Genomic DNA, 27,021 nt, shown 5'->3' with positions numbered 1-27,021 from the left:
CAATTAGTAATCATGACACAGAATTGGAACACATACAAAACATCCTCCCTGACCTCTTTCATTTTGTTAGGGTGAGTGGAAAATGGTAAGAAATGTATGGTTTTAATGACACAGACACAGTATTGAATTATCATCTTCAGGGTTGACTTACTAGTAGGTGGAGGATGGTAATTTGACTGAAAGCACCTTCTCCACTAATTATTTTTCCTTTCATAAATTACTGAAATACTTCCATAAGAAATTTATTTCTTACATTGGCTTTGAGTTATCAAGAGGCAAGCATTAAAATAACACCAGGAAAAGGTCATACTTAACAGTGTGAAGAAATCTCTTTAGGAATGAGATACAGAATAGGGGTCCAGCTATGGATGGGTGGTAGTGGCATAAAGGGGAAGTGGGAATGTATGAAAAGAGAAACGGTATCTGCTTCTCTTGCTTAGGGCCAAGCCAAGTTCTTTCTACTAGTTGCTCTCATGAGTTGCTAGCTTAAAAGTAAAATCCATGCTGGTCATCCATCTCCCCTACCCCACACCTCCAAGTCCTGTCAGTTTAAAAGTAACCACACTCTGATTGTTTTGTGAAGGCAATATTTCACTATTCCAGACAGACAGGAAGTGTTCCTTTCCCTAAGTAAGGAGTTTCGCAAATCTCCCTGGGTAACACATTCTAATAGGTCACATATTACAGAATTTCCCCTTTTATGTATGCAAATATGTCATTCTGTACATTAGTAACACACTTGCATTTCTAAATATTTTGTGTATATAACTGACAGTTTGTTTTTCACTAAAGCCTCTAACGTTTCTGGCTATCTTCGTACCTGGCTCTTTACCTATCTTGGGTTTATCTGTCTGATTTACTCCTCAGATGAATCCATGTACTTTTTCTTAGAACACTTGTCACCATCCTTAGAATGTTGATTCTGTTTTCAAAGATCCTAGGCATCCCTCATTTCTTTCTTCACCTTTCAGGCATGTGGTTCCTATAAGGTGGTTCTGCTAGGTTGGTCCCTCATCACCTTTCCCTCTCATAAACTGACAGTGATCCATCAAAAACATACTCTAGTTATCTCCACTAGATTTTACACTGGTGTATTGATTCTAAAGCCCTAGATCACTGTTCCTTAAACTTGGGCCCACGGAGAATATATTCTTGAGTATGTGTGAAATCTTTACAAGTATTTGTCACCTTTGTATCGATGTTTCATTGATTAAACTAATAAAAAGAAAAATCTAATCAAAACACATTCTGTATTTTCTGGATGACCACCCCACAACAGAATATAAACATATGATTTTTGTGCTTGTACCTGCTGCCTTTTTAAAATATAATCTTTTAACTTTTAATTCAGTGTTTCTCAAAGTGGGCTAAGATGATGTATTCTTGGGAAGCCATGAATTTTTAAAAACACTAGCTTAGACCAAGTTTTTGTAGCTTAATGAAGAACATTTAATGTGGTAGTAAAGATTATCTAAAAGTCGAAATGAATATATTGTTCAGCACTTCTTCACCTACCAGGCAGGTCTTTGTTATAAAAGTTTTAATACATGCTTTGTTGAAGCAATGCTGACTATACGCAAGTTTTGTTTGTTTTAAAAGCTAGATCTGGGGCTATATGGAGGGGGAGAGAGATCCTATTTTAAACCTTCTAGGTCATAGCAAGGAATCAGGTAAAAGTTCACATAAAAACACTGGAGCTACTCTGAGGACAAATCTTCCAATCCATGAAAGACAACATTACCTGTCCAAGACTACACATCCTAAAATGTAACTAATGAATAAACTGCAAAACTGTGGGGATAATAATGAGGGTGAAGATGGGAGGTGAGAGGGTGAAGGGGGTGGGGAATGAGGAACAAAGGAGATGTGAAGATAAAGAAAACAGGCTAAAGATCCATTTAAACTTCCGACATCCAAGCTAAATAGTTATAACTGAAATTTCAATATTATTTCCTTTAGCAGTCGAACTAAAATCTTTTAAACTCCTGAAGTCTGAATCAATTTCCCACCCTTAGAAGTGACCCTAACTAAAAAAATAAATCCTTGTACCTTAGGTAGTTGTTAAAAACATAGTTTTACCTTTCTTAAAACTTTTATGTTTGCAAACATTTTATGGCAATTTAAAAAAGAATAGGAAAAGACACTGGAAAAATTAAAAACCAGGAATATCTCTTGGAAAACTGCCCAAAATGTTGCTGATTTTACAAACTGGTAATATTAAGATATCTGAAGCTGGTCAAAAGCTTCAAGAAGAGTTGCTGGTATCTATCTATTCAGTATATAAGACAAATGAGAAAAGAAAAAACATGTTAATTTGCAACCATACATTAGCCTAAACCAAGATTAAAAGTAAATTAATCCTTAAAGATGCTAAAAAAAAAAAAAAAAAGCAAATTAATCCGGCCCTTCAACTCTGAACAAGCAATGCTACTTTTAGATGTGAAATATATTTGCTTAAGGTTAGGATTTAAGAATAGTATCTCAAAAGAATAAATACTGCAGTTTCAAATGACTGAAAACTTTACCACCTATTTATATAAAGAATATAATATCTGTCATGTATAATCCATGTATAAGCTCCTTGAAGGTAAGGATTATTGTCTTCTAAAACTCTGCAACTTTTAAACACTTAACATAGTGCTTTGCATATATTAGATCCTAAATAATTATGTATAAACTTAATTTTCCTTGGTTATCCACTTGCTATGTTCAGCACATCTATCTTTCCTTTCTGTCCTGCTTCTATTCTTTGAGAAGAGATTTTCAATTAAGAAAACATACTTTTATTTAACAGTTAACTAAATGAAGTCTTTAGTTTTAGTTCTTACTAATAACTACGACACACAGTTCTATTTGTTTCCCTTTAAGTCCATTCAGTACCGTATCGAAAATAATAATTAGAATACATTCAGGACACAGGGATTATGACTTGAAAAACATTAACTGGGTTATGAAAAACATAAAAGTAAGAAAATACTTGGCCATTGGCCCTCAAGTTCAAGGTTTTTTTTTTTTAAAGAACTAAGGAACTCGTGATACAAATAAATATTATTGTCAAGCATATCAGGTTTCTATTCCTTTTTTCCCCCATTATTTATTTATTTTTAAAATTTTTATTGGAGTATAGTTGCTTTGCAATGTTGCGTTAGTTTCTACTGTACAGCAAAGAGAATCAGCTATACGTATACGTATATACATGTACATATATGTATATACATATACATATCCCCTCTTTTTTGGATTTCCTTCCCATTTAGGTCACCACAGAGCACTGAGTAGAGTTCCCTGTGCTATACAGTAGGTTCTCATTAGTTATCTATTTTATACATAGTATCAATAGTGTATATATGTATATATGTCACGTTTCTATTTCTGATTAAACCCTTTATTTGCCGGGATTTCCCAGCTGTGAAACAGAAAACTCAGTACTTGACTCTCTGCCAGGTAACTGACGAATATCAGTCCTGTTACTCTTAAAGACATGCATGCTCTCCTGATCAAGTCCACGAAGAGTAAGCAGAAGGCAAAAGTGTTAGACACACAGATTAAAAGAAACCAAATATATGAAGATTCAATTCTTTTGTACATATTCATCAAATATAAAAATATAACTTAAAAAAATTCCTATAACCTTCTCTTTAGGTAGAAAAGGAATTTCTATCAATATTTACTGAATTATAACTGAATCCACTTAAAATGATCTATCCAGAACTGAGAAACTATATAATGAATATAACTGGTACAGGTGGGTACTTAAAACTGCCATGGGCGAACTCCCTGGCAATCCAGTGGTTAGGACCCCGCACTTTCACTGCTGTGGGACCAGGTTTGATCCCTGGTAGGGGAATTAAGATCCCGCATGAGGCATGGCGCACCCCATACAAACAAAAATACTGCCATAGCTTTTCAGTTGTTTACAAAACTGCTGTTAAAAAGACTTGTTTCATTATGAATTTATATACCGTGCCTAATATTTTGAAACAAAAGAAATTTGTTAAAAACAAAACACCTTGTGGCCTCAATGACTAGAGGGTCATAGTTAGCAGAGAAAAAACTTGAACAAAATCCTTTACTCTAGTAATAAATAATTAAATACATATTTGAAAGACCTGACTCTAACACACTGATTCTAATGTAGCTTAGCTGTTGCTTAAACCTTGAACTTTTTTAAGGGAAGAAAGAAATGGTACTAAGTTGAGACATAGTACCATTACATAACATACATAAACATAAGGCAGGAAAAATTACACAGACCAAAACTACTATTTTTGTTCTGATGGTAGGGGAAAGGCAAAAATAAAAAAAGTCTTATTATCTACGATGTTAGCATTGCATATTTGTGATTTAAGTTCCCTGAGAAGTGCATGCATGCCTAAAATAATACTTTAAATGCTTATTTTATGCTGATATATGGTAGTGTCATAAAATTCTGGAACTGATTGTATGGAATTATTTACGTTACATTCTGAATCCATACATACAGAGTACTGATGATACAATAACATGTGCAACAAACATTTTCTGGAAAACAGTTGAGTCACATAGATCTGGAGTGTATCAGGAATGTACAGTAGAAAGCTGCAAATATTTGGCCATATTCAACTTAAGAAGGAACATATTAAAATCACTTTTTTGTTATGGTATTCATTGGTAGAGGAAAAATTCAATCTATGGTCAAATCTAATTATAAATGCCTATATATGATGTTTTTAAACTCACTTTTTGGCAAAAACTATTGTGAGTAATTTTTGGTACAGGAATTCCAGTTAAGTTAAATAATTTGAACAATGTCTTAGAGTTGGCTCAAAAAAAGATTTGACCTAATATTCGTCAACTTCCTACTATTTTTAGATTTCTAAGAATCCTGCAACCTGAAGTCATAATAGGTATTTATCCATTTGAGCTTCAAAAGGTCATTAAACTTCACAGACTCATGAACTTTATATAACAGGATGCCATTTTCCTTACCTAAATTCGTTTGGGAGAAAATTAACCAACTAATTTGGAGAAATGATATGCCACCTTCCAATCATTCAAACAAATCCAATTTTCCATAACAAAAACCTTTAAATAGATAAATGTCTAAGTCAAGTCTGAAAATAAACAGTTCAGTAATTAAGAAAGACGGAACACTACTGAGACCAAATGTCAACCTAAAATGATTTAAAATCACTTTGAAGAAGTTTAACGTAACAATTTTGCATACTAAAATGCACCATCTAGGAAATAATTTAGAAATATGTACATTTTAGAGAAAGAAAGAATATCAACAGTATAAGTCAAGCCACATCTAGCTTTGCCTCTGGATACCACACATTTTTTTGTAATGTATACATTACAAAGACATTTATAAATTATACATACTTGTATACATGTGATAAAGAGAAGACTATCCACAGAAGAAAACAAATCAAAATTACATTTTAGATCCTCTAGATGTTATACATTATTTTACAATGCCTATGAATATTAATTTGAATACAATGTCTCTTAAGAGGAAAAAAACTTTCCAATCTCAATTAGAGAGGTAAGTTATCAGACCAAAATTATAACTATTCATAGGGAACCTCTTTAAAAATCATTTTTCAGAAAGAAAACTTTTAATGGTACTCCTGAGAAGCAATGCTTACATTTAAGCAAAGTTAATACAATAAAATGAAAATTTTCTGTAACAAAAGCAGACAGTATTGTGCTATGATGATCTGACAGCAGCTTATAACCACTTTGCCCATAGGGAATTCCTTATGCATTGTGCCTACACATTCACCATACCAGGCACACACATTCAAAATACAAGCCAGTGGTTTTATAGGTATCAGTTAGGACATTTTGGTTAAAATGTGAACCACAATAATAGAGTTTAGTTTCTTAGGCTGGAAAAAAAATGTAGTAGGTTAAGATAAAGTTTCTTTCCTCGGTAGGATCATGAAAATAAACCTTCAAAATTCACCCTGAGATAAGCTGTGACAAAGCGAAAGAGAAGCATGGACATATATACACTACCAAACGTAAGCTAGATAGATAGTGGGAGGCAGCCGCAGAGCACAGGGAGATCAGCTCAGTGCTTTGTGACCGCCTGGAGGGGTGGGATGGGGAGGGTGGGAGGGAGGGAGATGCATGAGGGAAGGGATGTGGGAACAGATGTATATGTATGACTGATTCACTTTGTTATAAAGCAGAAACTAATAAAAAAAACAATTCACCCTGAGAGTCTATTTAGTGGATAATGAAAAATTAAGGAGAAGAGGATATACTTTTAACAAACTGACAACTTACCTGATATGCCATTCTTGCTGGTGTTCAATAAAGCTACAGATGCTGCAGAAACTCTTTTATTGTTCACAGTCTGCCCTGGTTTTCTTGAGGTACATTCTTCACTATCACTGTCCTGTAAATTTAGTAGCCTTGGCTGGAAACACTGTAGTCGACATGATCTGATATTGCTTAATATTTCAGAAAGGGAAAGTCTATTTTCACAATGTTTATTGGAAGCATTGGTCCGAGAGAAATTAGAAGAGAAGTCTATAGTTTGGGAAGCGCTTGAAAAACCATTCAGCATTTCAGGGTCTATCTGTTTCAGGACTGGGTCATGTTCTGTGGATATCCGGTCCATTATGACCCTGAAAAGCAATATAAAGCCAAATATTACCTAGAAGAACTTAATAACATTTTCTTTATACCTTCCCTTCCAGATTGTAAACAAAAACCAGGTCAAAACAAGTAGTTTACCTTCCACCTCTGCCAATTCGCCTCCTTGCAAATCCTATACATCTTCTCGGGACTGTGAGCATTGTAAGGCAATGCCTGTATCTCAACTTATCCAAATCTACCAATTCTGAATTTTCAAACGAATGGTTAGTTTGGTCCAAACGAGGCTGCAAAAAATAAATAAATAAAAATAAATAAAATAAAAAAAAAAAACCTCATGGAATGATTCTGAAATGAAGAAAAGTTAAATCATGATAAAAATAAAGTAACTACAGCATTAGCAGAGCAATTACAATTTAGATATAAAACTTTAAAATTAGGGTTTAAATATTAACCAGGTAAAATTCTATAAAACTGACTTAAAAGTTCACTCATCAAAATAACTCAAACTAAATTTAGTTTATGACTACAAATACATTTAAGATAATATTATATTTTAAAAGAAATATATCTTTAAAGAATAATGTGGCTTTTAACATTTATATAGAAAAGTAGAGATAATGAAGTTAGTAATTTATAGACTTCCTACAGAGATAAACTAGAAGGAAATTTTTTGGAGTAAAAATTGCACTTCAAGAAGGTATGCATGGGTCAAACTCATACTTCCTCTTTACTTGTAAGAACATACAGTCCATTTCTTTGCCTTCCTACTTCTTCTAGCATTCTATTTTTCTATGTTACCACTTTCTGTCTCCTTTTTCTCACACATAACTTATAAACAATTCTCTACACCTCTCCTACATTAAATACATACACACACACACACACACACACACACCCCTGAAAAAGCTATAAGTGTATATGTTTACCATAATGCAACAAGACAAAAGGTCTCCAAAAGCCATATATGAGAGCCATCCTCACTACTCCATCGTTACACCTTACTTGAAACCTTAGCATCTGGGAGTGAGGGTCATTCCTTGATATAATCTGCACCAAAACTTGACTTAACAGCACAAAGCATTTTCTAAGTGGGACAAAAAGTTATGAATATAATTATTTGACAATATATTGCCATAGGGGAGGTTTAAAAATGATTCTTTTATGTTTGATACTTACTGGATTTGTATGGAAAAGATGGGCTTGCCCAAAAGTAAATTTTAATAAACACTCATCAGCCATCTAGGGTTCCATTAGAGATTCTGGGCTCACCTAACTCCAGCAATGACATAGTGAGTAGCTGTCGTAACTGCTGAAGTTATAGTTAAAGCCCAAAGTGAGCTAGATTTCTAAAATATGAGCAGTTATCAATTTCCCAATAAAGGGTTCTGATCTCCTTTGAAAGGACTCAGTACCTTCGAGCATCTTTTACTGGTATCTGCATAGGGGATATTAAATAAAAAATGCTGATTGACTGCCTGTTTTTAGATCAAGACTAAGTCACCTTGACATGAGTTACCTGTTAATTCCAGTTCACAAAAACACCACAAAAAATAAAGTTCTTACAGCATAATACTGGCATCCTGCCCGCCTCCTGAAAGCACAGGGACCATCAGGATCATTTTCTTCTTCGGGTTCTGATATTGGGGACGGTACCTAGAAAAAGAGGGATGAAGCATTCCATTTAGGAGTTATGAAAAGTCAACAATCTTTGTAATGGTCTAAAATTAGAATCTGATCACAAACAGTGAATCACTCCTATATTACATACAATAGGCAGTGAATTCCCCAAAACATTTAAAGATAAGCAAAATTTTTCTATGGTTAAAAATCATTATTCTTAATATACTGGTTCTTGCAGGTAAGTTCACATGGTATTATTGCTTAACTGTTTCTGAACATGCAAGGGTTATAGGCTTAAAAAGAATTAGTATGGTTTTTATATATCCCATTTACATTTTGTAAATATTGTATGTGGCCATAAATACTTTGTAATAATAGTTACGCTTCACCTATAAGTAGAGATGTTTTTACACAATAACTTTATTTCTCTATAATAAAGCCCCAAACTAGGAAGATAAAAAAGGTTTATGAATAGCCTCCCATCCCCAAAAGCCAAAAAGGTCATACATTTCACTTAAAGGGGAGTCCCTTATTTCCCCACTCATTTTTATAAATCACTTTTAAATTTAGCAGCTCAGAAGCAGAGAATCAAAAGAGGAAAGAGGACCCGCTAAAAGGTAAGCAGACTGGTTGCAGAGAGAAGTACTAAGCCCACCACCTGACAGCAAAAGAATAAAGACTTTCCAAAAGCTGTCACATATTAAAAAGCATAGGACCAAGTGATACTAGGTCAAATATCCCTACATAATCTGAGTGGACCTCTAGGGCAGCACTGATATATTATACAACAGCAAACTTTATAAATGTCATCAAAAACAGATTAAATGAAATACAAATATACTCTGATATGGCAGGGAAATAGTATGGTTTAGATAAATTTCTACCCATAATGGTTAAAATAAAAAAAAAAAGTTTTAGTACTTAAGTTTCAGTTGTCTCGCAATTTCACTTTGGAGTACATCTCTTTTTCTGACAACGCTGACTCAACCATATTTACTTGCAAATTACCTCACGAATCCCTCTCTTCCTATTTTGAGAGGAAAAATGCTTTCTCCACATTATTTCCAAACTGTGGTAATTACCACTGAGCAGGGTCATCCAGGGGAGAAAGGCATTTGTTTGAGGTTCCAATATACCTCCACCAACACTATGGGGGAGACACAGAAATAGTAAGCTGGGGCTAATTCTTCTTCCTGGGGAACCAAACCCAAACCTGAAATTTGAAAGGAAATCCCAAATGTGAATTTTAAACTTTGATTCCTTTACAAATCATCTACCTCTTTTAAAATATATACAGGAAGTGTCACAAAGCCTCAGAAATTTTTTCCATCCCTTCCTCCTGACTACCCCAGGAGGGGATTCCAGGATTTGGTCTGAGACATAGGAAGAGAGAGCTGATGTTAGGAGAATCAGAAGCATGATCGAGAAGAGACTGGGTTTTTATTCTGCTCTGCTGCAAATCAGTTGGAGAAGTCTGGTTAAAATGCTTGTTCTCTTAAGGCTCCCTATTCCTTTGTTCTTGTTTATTGGACAAAGAAGAAGCATATATTATTTTAATTATCTTTTTAGCAATAAAATCCTGATTTTGTAAGAGCTACATTCTAAATAGCTGCCTCACTGAATAATGTCCAACTTTAGGTACATGCCTACCTACAGTTTAGCAACAGGGGGATACCATTATAAAAATTAATGCTGTCAAAGACCTAGTATAAGGACTCAGAGGAACCTAAAAGTTTCAAAATGCAATTTCATGTGGGAATGGGGACTATATGAATAAACATATGAATTTAGAACAGAAATGAAGATCCCTTAATAGATGAGGAATATATGACTAGTATGCTGAGTGTGTCTATCAGGATGGATGGACTGATTCTAGCAATAAGAGAAAAGTTTCTACTGGACATAGTATCCCCCTGACATCATTCTTAAAGGGCTGGGAGTGTATAGCAAAACTTTACTGGCTTTTATAAATGCATTTATCTAACTATGTCATTTCTTACTTAAAATTCTTTAAGAACTTCCCAGTATATATAATATAGATAGAGGCCATTTGCCATCTGACTACTTCTCCAGGCATCATTCCGTTCACCTCTCTTCCCCTTTGTGTTTTATGTTCCAGCAATGCAAAACTGCCAGCAGTTCCCTCTAATATGCTGTTTTCTCTGCCTTGAGCCCTTCCCTACATCTTCTACCTGGGAAAGACCTACTATTTGTTCTCTCATTCCTTCAAATGTCATCTAATTAATGTCCCATGACTATTCAAAGCCCTGCCTGAGTCTAACTACATGATCCCCTGACAATTTTAATAAATGATTTCATTTAAGTGCTTTTTAAGGACATACGAAATTAGACACATTTTTTGTGCATTTGTTACACGTGTATGAATGCTAAAATATTATCTGGGGTAAAAAAACTAAATCATCTACAAAAGAATAAAACTAATATAATCTAGCCAAAGGGGACAAGTTTTATGTAAACTCTAGATTTTAAATAGTTACAACAACAAGGTGTTTTATGAACTGTCTTGCTTCCAAACATATCTGTCATTGCTTCCAAACATATCTGTCATTGCTTCCAAACATATCTGTCATGTTGGTTAAAAAAAAATGTTTTTTAAATCAAGTAAGTCAAAATGTTAAAATATGATAAAGCTTGTTATAGTACTCTCTTTAGGTTGCCTACAACATACGGAAAAGAAAAAAGGAGGGCATTGCTAGTTCAGGTGCTAAACAATATAAGTTTTAAATTGATCCTTTAATATATAAAATAAAGGTCTTGTTTTAAAGATAGCACATATGAAACAAAAATTAATATTTTTAAACTGCAAACATTTTTCTATAAAACTGTTGTAATATAACCAAATAATTATTTTCACAAGTTAAAACTTGAACCAGTTCTAAATTTTCTTTAGAATCAAATAGTTATTGCCAAACAAATTAGCAGAATTTATATTAAAAGTTGTAAAATACAATGCTGGTGGAATTATTGTTGGTGAATATTTACAATGATGTATTAAATGTCTTAAAATATTTATAATCTTTAGTTCAGGAATTCCATTTCTAATAATCTATTTTAAATACAGAGGGAAGAGGTAGAGATGCTAATTTTTATAAAAGGGAAAGCTGAAAACCACCTAAATGCTACACAACAGAATAAACTTTATTCAACCGATAGAAAATAACAGAAGCGAATACCATTTCAGTAACTAACATAAATAACGTGGAAACTATTTATGTCATAACATTAGGTGAAGAAAGCAAGAATCAAAACTCTAAGATGTCAATTATGTTTTAAAATATAGCAATATAAAAGACTAGAGAAAATATCTTTAAAATAGTTTTAAAACAAGCACCTGTGGAAATTCATCTTCATCCGAGCTGTGAAAGTCATACTGCTTAATGTCACTCTTATTGATCACAGGCAGTGTCTCAGGAGCGGGCTGCTGAGACGCTAGCAAAGCCTCTGCTTTAGGCTTCTTTGGGTACTTCTTCTTTTGACGAACCACATCAGAAGCCTCTTCTTTCAAAGACAAATGATGCGGGTGCTGTTTACATGACGATTTTTCCCCCAAAAGGAAGAAATGAAAATCATTTTAGAAAGCACGAAAAACTATACTGCTCTTTGAAAAACATACATTTTTACCCCAGAGGTGATTTTATTTTCTGGTTTTAATATGCAAAAATTATTATGTGACCATAAACTGAAAAATGTTTTGCTTTCACAAATTACAGTGAAAAATAATTATGACACTTAAATTTACTTTTTACATTGTTATCAATACTTAAACTAAGATGTTAATGATTTTTAAAAATTGTTCTATTATGCAATCCAGCATTTAAAAAGTATTTAAATTCTATTTTAATTTTATTTAAATCTATTAATTAATGATGAAAATTAACAACTATTTTTATTTTATTTTATTTTATTTTATTTTATTTTATTTATTTATTTTTTTTTTGTGGTACGCGGGCCTCTCACTGTTGTGGCCTCTCCCGTTGCGGAGCACAGGCTCCGGATGCGCAGGCTCAGCAGCCATGGCTCACGGGCCCAGCCGCTCCGCGGCATATGGGATCCTCCAAGACCGGGGCACGAACCCGTATCCCCTGCATCGGCAGGCGGACTCTCAACCACTGCGCCACCAGGGAGGCCCTATTTTTATTTTTTAAATGACTTGAATTAGATTATGAATTCATAAATTCATTTCTATGCTCATTTCCAATTTTTAAAAATGTCTACATGTGCGGTAACTTTTTTGAGACAGATAAGCTTATTAATTAGGAAAAAAACTTCACTTTTTCAAATGAATAAGTACTGCCTCAACTGAACAATAATCAAACTGTTCTCAGGTACCCCCGAGTTCAGTGGTGGTATGTGAGAGGCCATCTGGCAAAGAGACTGACTGATGGGGTGGGTTCTAGCACCCACCTCTCCTCAAAAGAGCAGCTCTGTTTCTGTTTTAACATATTGGCATTCTTTTAATAAATAGAGATCTACTACTTTAAAAAGTTTGAAAATGACTGTTCTAAGCATCAATGTACAAGCACTATGAAAGTGTAAAAATATTGAGGAAGTTATACCTTTCCCCATGTAGCTCAGATTTTTGTAAAAACTACTTTAGGGTCAAAAATGTTATACACGATGAAAATGTTGCTTAAATGCCAAGTTACTGAGATATAAATGGTTTCATACAATGGATATAGTTATGACATCAAAAGAAACCCCCAACTTCTCAGAAACTACTTATATTTTAAGGTGGGATGTGTGACAAAGGAAATATAGATAACTATGTGAAATAGGGTAGAGCAACAATGGATGCAACCATATTTCTAAAATTAATACTTAAATAGGGTGGGTGTTTAATCTTAGAGATGATCTAAAATAAGAATCAATATATAACAAAGGCTGATTCTGTCAGTAATTTGGGGTTGAGATTTTCATATTCTATGCCTACCAATAATATGCCTTGGAAAAGCATTGATTTATATAAAAAGGATTTTTAAAAATAATGTACAAAATGACATGTATTGTATTGTTTATGGCGAAGCAAGTGTGAGTGAAAGGGTAGGTGGGCTAGAGGCCTGTGATTAATAAGAAGGAACTTTGCTGTTTGAATTGACATGAGTTGAATAATGGAGGAGTCTTCCTGCTCCACATTCTTCCTTGACCTTTAGGAATGAACTCATGAAAACTGAGGATTGTGCACATTTTTAAAAGATGAATCTTCCACAAACACCCTAAGTCACTTTTAAAATCTTGCTACACAGTACAGCTCTACTGTCTAAATGCTCAGCCAATAATCTGTTTCTTTCTAAAATTTAAGCTCCTTAAAGGTTTCATTAATTTTTGTATTTCTCAACTGAATACTTTAATATTCACTTGGAACAGTGAATAATGAATAAATATAATTCTTCAGTCTAAGAAACTAAAGTAATTACTAGTACTCTTTATTAGGAAGAAACTGTGATCTAGAAGTTATAGGACTTTTTCAAGTCAAGATAGATAGCAACTGATAAATGCTTGTTATGGCAATGGTGATGACAAAAAGAATAACTTCCGGGCTTCCCTGGTGGCGCAGTGGTTGAGAGTCCGCCTGCCGATGCAGGGGACACGGGTTCGTGCCCTGGTCCGGGAAGATCCCACATGCCGCGGAGCGGCTAGGCCCGTGAGCCATGGACGCTGAGCCTGTGCGTCCGGAGCCTGTGCTCCGCAACGGGAGAGGCCACAACAGTGAGAGGCCCACGTACCGCAAAAAAAAAAAAAAAAAAAGTTTAGATTTTGATTCCTGCCACTATGATGCAGGATTTGCTAAGGCTCGTGATAATAACTAAGCTTTAATTACCCATATTCTATAAAGAAGCAGACAGCATAGTTGAAAGCACACGGTCTTTGATGTTAGATCTAGACTCAAATTTTGAATCTGCCACTTAACAACTTTATGATCTGAAAGTCACACAGAGGTAAAAATCTATCTCAAAGGGAAGTTATAAGGGTTAATGAATCAACGTGTGTATAAAAAACCCTAGCAAAGTGCTTGGCAAAAAGTAGGAACTCAAGCATGTTAATAACTTTCTTCCTTAACCAAACTATTATAAGACAACTTCAGAAGCCAATTGTCTGATCAATACTACCATACATGCTTCTCCCCAGAAGATAGTCACCTTAGTTTTACATTCTTGGACTTTGTGATGATTTCCATTATGAAGAGTTGCTGGAGTGGCATATAACTCTTTTTCTGACCTATTGATCTTCACTTCATTAAGGATTTCACCACCATAGTCTCCCAAATGATATCTTGAAAAGGAAATAATATATAAGAAAATGTTACAGTTTAAAAATAAAAAAGAAATAAAAAAACAATGATACTTCATTTACTTGGAACACAACTAATTAAACAGAGCCAACAATTAATCAGATTATTCTTAAGAGAGAAAACTTACGGGAATAAAGTAGCCCATATTTGGGATTTAGTAAGAACAAAACCACCCCCCACCCCCACCCACCTAATCTCTAAGGGACACAGAAGACGGAATCCTCATATATTTTATATTTTCAAGCACTAGGAAGTGATGTTTAGAATGCTTACCTCAGCAAACACACAAAATTTTTAGGTTTAGCATAGTCTACTTAATTATACAGGAAAAGGATGATTACATCAGAGAATACATTTTCAAAATGCAATGAAACAAGTATTTCCTAACTAATCAGAAAATAAAATCAAATAAACATTTATTTCTCTCAAATTTTGTTTAATAGAAACTTTAATACAGAGAATTGGACAAAATGATCTCCAAGTTCTTTTCTAAATACAACTCAATGATTCTGCAACAACAAAAAATTACGTATAACAGAGGATCTACACTACACACAAAAATATCCCCCAAATTTGCAACCCGAACTGCTAACTTAATCTGATTTTTAAAACAAAAAAGTAGTAATCACAATTTTCAAAAAATGTAATTTTGTTATATAATCAATTTCAGTTGTTATAAAGCTTAAATTTGGTTACATTTTGCCTATCATTTGACTAAAGCTGTTACTGGTTTGTAATAGTAGCAATGTTACCTTTTCTCCACAACTTCTAAGGTTAAGTGCAATAATTCTCGTTTTGTTTTCTCTCTTCTCTTAATCATTTCCAAAATTGTTATGGCTCTACTAAACTCTCGTCTCAGTTTCAACATCTTTTCATAAGAGGCTTCATCATTCTTACGATTCTATTGAAAATAACAAGTTTAGAAGAATAAATCCAATTGTCCACATTTCCAGCTTCATTCAACAAAATCTTATCAGACCCAAATTCATTCTATAAAAGCAAAATGTTAAAAAATCATCTAAAAAGCAACTACATTAAGAAAACCTATTTAACTCTGAAAATAAAAGTATAAGCAAATATCTCCATAAATATTAAAAAAAAATGTTGCCAGCTGTGAAAAGATGGAATGACATAGAAGGGATAATTCCATTGTAAACAAAAATTTTAAAGTCTGTCTGCAACAAAACCTACTATATCAGAAAATGCAGTCTTTTCATATTGTTACAAGGTATTTTACAATGACAGAGAGAAACAGTTGTCAAATCAAGGTTACCTAAAAATAGCTAAAATGAGTGGCTTATTCATCCATCCAGCTCTGTAATTGGGGGCTGGAGAGGTCAATACACTACAGTGTAAACATTCATAATGACAAGCAAAGCTTCACTTCAGAAACTCAGATATAAAACTGATTATGGGATATAAAGGATCTCAAGGAATGGAATGATCATGCTTCAGTGTAGTAACACCTCATTGCAGAGTAGAAAAGACATCCAGTGAAAAGTCTGAATTTCATTAGAAGTTCTTACTTTGAACTGTAAGAAGTTAACTTGAACTAACTCACAGGTGAAAGTCCTATCATAACTAGAGAAGGCTCAACTGTAATTAGCAGCATCATTTGCATATAAAAGTAACTGTTAATAAAAATATTTTGTTCAATCAAATATCCACAGAATACTTACTTTATATTAGGCATGGAACTATTTGTTTAAAAACAGACCACTACCACCCCTCATTCTATATGTCTAGACAGACTGCATTTAAGCAAGCTCTCCATATCTGACTTAATAAAGCAATATGACATTAGAAAGAACCCAAAGAAAGCCAGGTTTCATACTGGAGGATTATAAAAGAGAAAATAAAACTTGAGAAAGATTCAAAGTTTTACTTTTTTCCTTTTGTGTATAGTTACTTGTATTTGAAAATTAATCATCACTTATAAAACATTACCTAAACTAAGTTCCATTAAGGTAGTGCATACCAAATATTAAAAAACACTATGTTAATAAATCATCCTTTAATCTTATCCAAAGGAAATCAATCTTTTTTCCCCCTTCAGCAGTACTATGTGACAAAAGGCAAAAATCTAAAGCATGGTATTAAGCAAATATTTTTTTGTAACCAGGCAGCAATAATACCTTCTGATTGAAAAAAAACTAACATTACCAAGAGGAAATATTAAAAGTGCTCACTCTGTACAAAGTATTGCACATGTCCCCTATGCTCAAAAGGCTTAAAGTCTAATAAGAATGAGAGATATACAGATTTAAAAGATGAATAATAACAGCAGCTGAATCAAAAGTGCACCAGAACCTTTTAAAATTGTCCTCCTTTTCACTAAGGGTTCCTCTTGGACTGTGTGCTTCTCTCCTTTCTTACTCATTCATTTCCCGCTCTCTTTAGGCCCAAATAACTAGTGTTCCTAATTTTTCTTTACCCCAGTCCTGCCCTTTCTGCTCTACTTTTTAACCTTTTATTATGAAATAATTTCAGATTACAAAAAAGTTACAAAAAAAGTATAAAGAATTCCCACATATCTTCATTCAGATTCTCCAAAGGTTAATATTTTACACTTGCTTTATGTATCTCTCTTTATGTATGTATCTATGTATGTATGTCCATACACATTGTTATGGACCGAATGTTTGCATCTCCTGATAACTCATATGTTGAAATCCTAACTCTCCAATGTGATTCTTATTTGGAGGTAAGGCCTTTGGGAGTCCTGTAGAATGGATTAGTACCCTAAGAGACCCCAGAGAGATCTCTTGCCCTATCTGCCATGTGAGGACACAGCAAGAGGACCATCTATGAAACAGAAAGTGGTCCCTTAATAGACACCAAATCTGATGGTACCTGGATCTTGGACTTCCCAACCTCCAGAACTGAGAAATAAATGTTTGCTGTTTAAGCCACCCAGTCTAATGTATTCTTGTTACAACAGCTCAAAAGAACTAAGACACATATACATGTATATATATATATAAACACATACACACATACATAAACTATTAGCAATGGTGTTTTACTTTTTGAGAAAAGTTGAAGATATAATGCTCCTTTATCCCCTAAACACTTTAATATATATTTTCTAAAAAAAATGATAATCTCTTATACAATCACAATACCATCATCAAAATCAGAAAATTAACATTGATATAAAAACTATTACTTAATTTACAGACTTTATTCATATTTCGCCAATTGTCCCATTAATGTCCTTCACAGCAAGAAATAGTTATATACATATTTTATATATTTATATAATATTGCTACGAAGGACATTAATGGGACAATAATAACTTTTATTATTAAAATTCATTAATAATAATAAATTCTTTTTCCTGGTCTAGGACCTGATTCAGGATTCAAATTGCATTTAGCTGTCATGTCTCTTTACTCTCCGATAATTTGGAATAGTTCCTCTGTCTTTCTATGGTGATCATGACCTTGATAGTTTTAAAGAGTAGAAGCCACTTATTTTTGTAGAATGTTCCTCAACTTGGGTTTCTTTGATGTTTCTCCACAATTAAATTCATGTTGTAAACTTTTGGTAGGAGCATCACAGAAGAGATACTGTGTCTCTCACTCAGCATATCAGGAGCTAAATGATACCTATTTGTCCCATTACTGCTGATGCTTTGATCACTTAAGATGGTGTTTGCCAGGCTTCTCTAGTCAAAATAGTATTTTTCCTTTTTTAATTAAAAAGTATGCGGTGGGACTTATATAAGCATCTTGTTTCTCATCAAATTTCTCCCATCAGTTTAGCTTCCATTAATTCTAACTTTTGCCAGAAACAACTGCTACTATGGTGGTTGCCAAATGGTGATTTTTGAACTCCATCATTCCACTGACATTTATAAGTTGGAAATCTATGGTAAGGAAAAGTGTTCTCTTTCATCTATCTATCAATCTATCAATCAATCAATCATCTACTTATCCATCTATCCATCCATCCATTTATATCAGTATAGACTCATAGGTTACTTTATGGGTTATCATCCATTACTCTCCTTATTTTGACATACAAACTTCCCCAGATCTGATCAGCAGGGTCACCCTTTAAGCTGGCTCCTGAGGCCTTCTGACATGGCTCCAACATTCTTCAATCACATTCTTATATTCTGGCAAAGCAGAATGTTCCAAGCTTATCTTTATGCTTTCCTAGCACCAGACCTAAAATCAACCATTTTTCTAAGGAGCTCTGGTTCCCTTTAATGGAAAATGGTATTTAAAATCAAGATTTACATGCTACTGTAATTGCATCTATACCCGCTCAGCAAACAGAGCTAGGAAATAAGCCTGTAATATATTGATGTACATACCCATGCATAGATCTATATCTATTTCTAGCTATATCAATATTAAAAACTGTAAGTTCATCCTGACATCTTTTCTGTGCTTTTAAGATGGCCCTACTCCTTATATTCAAATCTACTCAATTCCCTTTACCCTTCTTCACAACTGTCTCTGCTTGGAGCAAATTCCTGTCTCCTTGTTCCAGTTACATATTATAGTTCTGACCAACTGCCAAATATATAGGGAAGTGGTTTTCAAACTGCTGTAATTTAGAGTTAACTATAGATCTTTTTAAACCAAGGCTAATTCACAAGTGATTGTTATGTGCAGCCAGACTGAGAACCCCTATCCTGGAAGTTTCCTCTCCTAACTATCTTGCCACACAGAGGGAGGAGAGAAGGCACAAACGCTAACAGTTTTACCTATGGGGTTAAACATATAAATGTATATGCTGATTCAAGACTTCCCAGTCAGTGCACTCAGACATGCTGGTACCTTAACACCATGTCATTTGAGAATGTCCTAAAGCACTTAAGCACTCCCAAACTAAACATCAGTTTAATGATTAAAATTAAATTATAGACTTCCAAGCAAATATTTCAGAAGTCCTTTACTCCAGCCTTTGCATCAGCTATATAAATGTTTTTACGTATGTGGGAATAGAACAGGAAGCAGAGGACCTCTGTGAGCTGGTATTCATTTTTGCATATCCCAGTGCCTGACCACCTCCTGAACACCTAGGGTGTCCACTCTTAATTGCTTTCCTAACTTTCTCATTTTAAAACTCATAGACATTTCTAAGCAGCAAGAGTGTACATGAAGGGGAATAGTCTTTGGTCCCATAACTGAAAACAGAGAGGAATAAAAAGACCATTGGGAAAGAAAATATACCACCTTGGAGAGGAAGATGAAAATAACAGGTAAGAGAAAGGGTAGGAATCAGAGTGTCAGGAAAATGCTGGCCTAGTTATTACACAGTGGAGAAATGCCTAAACACAGGAACCTATTTCTAGCAATTCTCAAAACACACTGGTTAGAAAATAGTGCTTTAACCTATTTAAGAATAAAACATATTTAAACATTAGGAATATTGTTTATATGTCAATAAATACTGATAATTTTAAGTACTTCATACCCATTCACTAAAAGAAGCCCAACAGTACTTTTCCTTCAAAAGACATTGCTCTAAGTCTATGTTTTGCAATACATCTGAATCAATTACATTTCTTTTAAAAAGTAACTGGAAGTTCAGATTTTTTCAATAATTCAGATAAACCTCTCCTTCCTCATGTCCATATTTATCAAGCTTTACTGTATTTACAAACTTATCTCATTATAGTCTTTTCTAAACAAGGCACTAAATCTTCAAGAAATATCTAATATTTCCTTAGCTAAGAACCAAAACACCAAATTGAAAATTCAGTCTGGGTTAGGGAATGTCATATACATTTGGGAAATCCAAGAAAGAGTTACAAAAACTCTGGTTGTTAACCAGTAGGGAAGTTTCCCCTAAAATGTACTATCCCTGGCAGCTGTTATGCTTCACAGCTGTTATATTAACAGCTGACAAGGACAAGCATTCAATGTTAGGAGAAACAGGAATCCACAGAAAATGCTTTGCCTCCAATTATAATTCCTCATGGTTTTTACATTTATATGTTCCTAATATTCTGCAATGTTAGAGAATGTGTTACCGTGTCTGATGTTTACCCTTAATTATGAGAAATGGAAGGCAGTGACTACCAGTCTGAAATAATGCTTTCTTCTATACCGTATCATTTCACAGCCTGAGACCCCATTTCTCTTAAAATTCTGGCTCATCTTGCTTCTGAAAGCCAGATTAGGACAAGTTTGTCAATTCGAAATCTGACACAACCGAAAACTCAGAAAAGAAGAAAAAGGTTCCATTGTGTTACTTGCGACTGTTAGCAGAACAGGCTTGAAAATGAACCTTTCCCAACTTCCCATGACCCCACAGTAGTTAGAGGGAGTAAAGTCCATTTTCACATGCATGATTTAGAATATGGTTTCAAAGGAACTCTTAAGCTTCCCAAAGAGAGGATATGTATAGAATGTACAGTTTACTGAAGAATTCAAAACTTCAGAGTTTTCCTCCTAACACGAATTTTCTCACATCACTTCAACTGCAAGCCTAAAATGGTATAACCAATAGATTTATAAAGCCTATAGGTATTAAATAAACACTGCAAACAACTGGGGGATAGAAGCTACTGAAAAGCAGGCTTTCTAATATAAAGTTCAACAATGTCCTTAGCTTCTCTTTATATTCAAATTACTGAAAATTACTCAAGCTATCAGCAAAAAAAAAATATTGGTCTTAAATACTATCAAGGTACATTCAGTTAAATCTAATTTGCATATTACCTTTTTTTTTAAAAACATCTTTATTGGAGTATAATTGCTTTACAATGGTATGTTAGTTTCTGCTTTATAACAAAGTGAATCAGTTATACATATACATATGTTCCCATATCTCTTCCTTCTTGCGTCTCCCTCCCTCCCACTCTCCCTATCCCACCCCTCTAGGTGGTCACAAACCACCTAGCTGATCTCCCTGTGCTATGTGGCTACTTCCCACTAACTATCTATTTTACGTTTGGTAGTGTATATATGTCCATGCCACTCTCTCACTTTGTCACAGCTTACCCTTCCCCCTCCCCATATCCTCAAGTCCATGCTCTAGTAAGACACAGACCTACTAGAGCATATTACCTTTCGAGTTTGCATTTTCTCTGTTCTCCTCCGAAAGGCAACATAAGGGTCATTGTTGGTAGAGCCATCTCTTTTCTCCTGTTTTATCTGAGGAATGAGGGATGGTCCCCTGCAGTTTTTACGTTTTCTCACCCAGTAGTCATATACAGCTTTAATAAGGTAATCGTCTTCGTTTAGCAGCAGTTTTGCTTCTTGAAGTGTTACAAGCTAAATAAAAAATAAAAAATGTCATCAACTACAATGCTTAAAAAAATTAAAATTAAACTATACCTACAGGAAAAAATGTGATCAGTCTAACAATTACGATCAGATATCATGATGGCAGAAAACACAATTCAATTCAATCTAACAAAGACTTTATTAAGATTTACCAAAATTAGAAATTTACCCTAAGAGGTAGTGAGTTCCACCACTTAAAATATTTAAGAAGCCTGGATTAATGATAAGACTACAACAGATTTATGACTCAGGAAAGTCTTGAACTGGAAGACATCCAGGGTCCTTCAAAATTCTGATATTCTGGGATTCCACACATTGGAGGATCTACTAGTTTTCAACAGTCTACTAGCTTCTTTCAGTGTTTTTGTTTTTCAACGGAAACTAGAATTTATAGGTGGTTTTTACCTCCCTCCAAAATAAACTATGAATATTTTCCAACGTATTGCAACTAAATATACACATGCCTCCTTTGAAATTGAAAAGAACAAACTTAGCATGTTTCCAGAAGTCTCAACACTATGCAATCTTGAATTTCTTGTATCAATTACATATATAAACAATTCCTCTAACAAAGCTGATTAAATACTAGAGAATCCTTGTTCTAAACACTCATTTTGTTAATGACATTGTCATGTCTGGGACAGTGGCATCTCAGGGATCTATTTCTCCTTTATCAGTGCAGCCAATATATGCTGACATTATCTCAAAGTAAAGTTTGTAGAAATTTGCTTGGTCACATCTGTTTCCTTGCTCCTTGTGAAGATCAGAGAGGCTAATCAGCTTTAGTAAGATGGATTAGGGGTTACACATATCCATTTATAGTGAAGCTTAGAAAAAGATTATGGAGTTTTAGGGCTGTGAACCCTTACTGAAGTGATGCTATCCCAATCTTTTTACTTTTATCATTCTAGAGATGAAGATTCATTTTCAAAACAAATTGAGATATCTCCTAAAAACTTGGAAATGAGGGGAAAATTTTTATCACTGAAATTTTAAGATCAACATACTAATCAATTTGCAGGTTGTATGAATTCATTTGAAGAAAGCATGACTTAGCAAATAAATTTTTGCTATGATCTGACTTCTCATATTGGTATAACTTCATAGAATAAATGTAATAATCATTTGGACTTCCAGTCCTATGATGGTGCTTACTAAAGCTAATTAGTTGGTTTCTTATTATAATTTGGCTGCCAAGATGGTTTGACCACAGGAAGAGAATACAGACAGTATCAACTCAAGTATTCTAGTCCACATGACAATAAAGTTATAAGTGGCCATTCTTTGGTTTATTCAAAGTCTCAGTGGAGTCAGCTTAACTGCATCTGAGACGCCGAGTTACTTGACCTTTAAAGTGGAGAGCCGGAGCCTGAAACGAGATCAAACCAAAAGAACCAATATTTCCAAACATCAACTTTAAATGGACACTCTCCCACTGTTAGCTGAAGTTCTCTGGAATGGTGATGTAAACCTCCAAAGTCTACAAGGACGGTGGCAGAATAAAAATAGAGCTTTCTGGATCTAACAAAATTCCACCAAATGCTTAGAGCATAGCATAACTGGTAGCTCTCATGTGCTCTGGGGACCAAAGGGAAACAATGCTGTGATATGCTATACGTGCTTCAGCTGTTTGGTCATTCTGCTTCTGATAAAATTTTATAACCTTCACTAATTAAATCAAGAACTTAATCTAACCTTTGAGTGGGGTGGAAGATAATCTCTTTCCTTCAACCAGCAGAGCAGTGGTGAGTTTCTTATATAACAACATTATCAAAATAACACTGCTTCCTATCTTCCTGCAGGAGGTGTCAGGAGATTAAAACACGGCCTCAGATTTTCTTCTCTGGTGCTTCTTGCCCCTGCTTTCAGAAATGTCCTTCTGCCTGGTGCTTAAGTACCCTCTTTATATCTGAGGTAATAAGAATTCAATACACAGTTTAAACATCCTGACATTACTTTCCTATGTTAGCTGTAAGTCAACAACTGCTGTTTTTATATTGTCATATGGCCAATTTTTATTTTATTGGATAATTTTGGTTTTAGTCATTCTGTAAAACTTATCTTTAGCTATTCTAGGGCAACTAGTATCAGTGCCTCTCTACTATCATGGTGAGAGCATCAATTTGAGTGGACAAGAACTATTTACAGATAAAGTAGTCACAAATTATGTGACATGATTAAAAATCCACAAAAATCAGAATCCTACTACTTTTATACCTAAGGAAAAAGTTCTGCCATTTAGCATTTCATCTACTAGAAAACAGTAGAAACCCGTATTCAAGTGGCAAAGGGGTCTGTGATAAAGTTATTATTTCCAAGACAGCTCTGACTTACTTGATTTACTTATTTTGGGGGCTTAGGGATGGGAGATAAAAATTCTTCTTCTTCTAGACTGCAACAAGCTCCATGAGGACAAAGATCATTTAGTTTGCTTATATATAAAACTCATGGTCTAGCAATTTCAATAAATGCACAAATTTAATACACAAATGAATAAATTACATGTAAAAATTAATGCTTTTACATATAAAATAGCCAATTAAGCAGTAAGTAGTTAATAACTACTATCAGGCCATCATTTGTGCTATAGGTTGTGGGGAAGATAACAAAAAAAACTTTAAGACAAATCCAGTATTTAAACAAACTTACAGTATGGGAATTAAGGTTAGACAAATACAAATTAAACAATAAGAGAACAATGTAAGAACTTTGCAACTGAGTATTAGTGCAGTAAGATAGAGGACACAGTCACAAAAAACTCCATCTGAGAGTGCCTGTGTTGGCAGCTTACGGTACAAGAATAAATTCTGAGGATACATACCAAAGGAACAGAACAAGAGGTAGAGGAGCAAAGGAAGAGGAGATGAAGAAACAAGAAGAATCAGGAAAGATGGAGGTCAACAAATCCAATACTACAGGGATATTAAGTAGGACGCAGACTAAAAAGAGGCTCCTGATGATAATTAGGAGGCCATCAGTGACCTTAAACAGTGCAATATCAGTAAACTAAAATGGACTAAAAGGTAAACAATATGGTTTATCTTTTGAAAATTTAACTGTGACTTAATAAAAAAGGAGAGATGTAGGGTAGTTAGTAGTTTATTGAAAATTTAGGGACTAAAGGAAAAGGATTTTAAAAACCCACAAGATCCTGAGTTTTGGGAGTCACTGGAGAGGGAATGAATACAGTATAGGATCATCTGGAGTTAAGAGAGTAAGTTAAGTTTTGAAAAGGTTAAACTTGAGAGGTCTGTGGACCATCTAGATGGCGATGCCAACAGTCAGCACAAAAAGAGAAAAAAGAAAATCCTGGGGCTTAAGAAAGTGGTCAAGGCTAAAGGCATAGGTATTACTATAACCACAAAAATGCTTGATGAGGTGATATTATCCCCCAAAATAATCAGGACAAGAATACCAAGAACAGAATTTCAAGAAACCCGGATGTTTGCAAGAGTTGAATGAAACGGAGTCAGTAAAAGAAAATTAGAAGGAATGGTCATAAAAAAATCATAAGAAAACCAAAAGGGAATTGTATTCAAAAGAACAAAGGTGAGGACAATTTGAAGAAATAAGAACTCAAATAAGACAAAGGATGGGAACTGAAAATAATCACAGACTTTGGCAACAAGAGTTTTCAATAATGACTGCATTGCAATAGTCTCCACAGAATAATGCCAGCAGAAGCTTCTGCCCAAGTCCATCTTCTTCTTTTTTTTTTTTTTTTGCAGTACGCGGGCCTCTCATTGCTGTGGCCTCTCCCGTTGTGGAGCACAGGCTCCGGACGCGCAGGCTCAGAGGCCATGGCTCACGGGCCCAGCCGCTCTGCGGCATGTGGGATCTTCCCGGGCCGGGACACGAACCCGTGTCCCCTGCATCGGCAGGCAGACTCTCAACCACTGCGCCACCAGGGAAGCCCCCAGTCCATCTTTTACGTCTTTCTCTACCAACTTAATAAATATTGGTTTAACCACACACTTGATTCCTTGCCCTGTGATCTGGTATTATCCTAGCCCCCAAAAAGAGAAAATAAAGAACTCCATGAATCCCCCAGATCAGACACTTGGAATGACGGGAGGCTTTTGCTATCTTTAATACTTGGTTCTATTAATAAGACAATTTCCTTGTTCCTATAACAAAGGCTTCACCTTAATCTCTTCTGCAGAAAGCAGATGCTATCAAGCTCTGAGAACCTAGCCAGTTGTTTTAGAGTCTGGAAGCTTGCCACTGAGCAAAGAGAACTAAAATAGGATGGTGCTGATTATAGTGCATAGTTAATTTACTGTTTACATGCTTTTTGTTTATCTTGTACCCACTTAGATGATAAGCTCCACAAGGGCAGAACTTCTGTCACTTGTCTTGCTCACCTGAGTGCTAAATAAATATTACTAACTGAATGAAAAAAAGCAAATTACAAAACACACAGCAGAAAGCTTCTGATGATATAATTTCAACCACCATGAGAATTTCAGAGCAATCATAGAAAACAGAAGAAATGCCAAAAGTCTGATCAAGCCTAGGTTTGCTAGGAAAATTTATACATAAAGAAGAAAAACTGAAATTATATCTGATGCCAGTGATCAAAATCCTAGGAAAACTGTGAGCACTAATTATAATGAGGATCAATTTGATAATTAAACAAATTTCCAATAAAAAAAGACAATCCCTCAAAAAACAAATTAAGTTGAATTTTACAAAGTTCAGTTTTAATGTACTTTTTTGGACAGTACACTAGATATTACTTTCCATCAAAACGGGGGACGGGTCCCATCCAAAAAAATGAGATGACAAAAAAAATATGTTACGGATGAAGGAGCAAGGTAAAAACCTACAAGACCAAATAAATGAAGAGGAAATAGGAAACCTACCTGAAAAAGAATTCAGAGTAATGATAGCAAAGATGATCCAAAATCTCAGAAATAGAGTGGAGGCATGGATTGAGAAAATACAAGAAATCTTTAACAAAGACCTAGAAGAACTATAAACAACAAACAAAAGGGGATGAACAACACAAGAACTGAAATGAAAAACACACTAGAAGGAATCAATAGTAGAATAACTGAGACAGAAGAGCGAATAAGTGAGCTGGAAGATAGAATGGTAGAAATAACTGAGGAGGAGCAGAATAAAGAAAAAAGAATGAAAAGAGAATTGAGGACAGCTTCAGAGACCTCTGGGACAACATTAAATGCACCAACATTCGAATTATAGGGGTCTCAGAAGAAGAAGAGAAAGAGAAAGGGTCTGAGAAA

At 34.5% G+C, this 27,021-nt stretch overlaps 1 protein-coding gene across 1 annotated transcript in view; it reads right to left on the bottom strand.

Annotated features, from left to right (window-relative positions):
* The window catches only part of EPC2 (enhancer of polycomb homolog 2), a gene marked incomplete at both ends in the record, with an annotated part of 106,153 nt that overhangs the window by 6,490 nt on the left and 72,642 nt on the right, over positions 1-27,021 (bottom strand). The window contains 7 exons of the mRNA XM_079710644.1: positions 6,277-6,620; positions 6,730-6,875; positions 8,155-8,244; positions 11,564-11,755; positions 14,370-14,502; positions 15,274-15,422; positions 21,554-21,760. Of these exons, the coding sequence (XP_079566770.1) occupies positions 6,277-6,620; positions 6,730-6,875; positions 8,155-8,244; positions 11,564-11,755; positions 14,370-14,502; positions 15,274-15,422; positions 21,554-21,760 (1,261 nt within the window). The remainder of the gene's footprint in view (positions 1-6,276; positions 6,621-6,729; positions 6,876-8,154; positions 8,245-11,563; positions 11,756-14,369; positions 14,503-15,273; positions 15,423-21,553; positions 21,761-27,021) is intronic.

Source organism: Hyperoodon ampullatus, assembly GCF_949752795.1.
Source record: "Hyperoodon ampullatus genome assembly, chromosome: 8".
Taxonomy (NCBI): domain Eukaryota; kingdom Metazoa; phylum Chordata; class Mammalia; order Artiodactyla; family Ziphiidae; genus Hyperoodon; species Hyperoodon ampullatus.
This window is presented reverse-complemented; position numbering and strand designations above follow the sequence as displayed.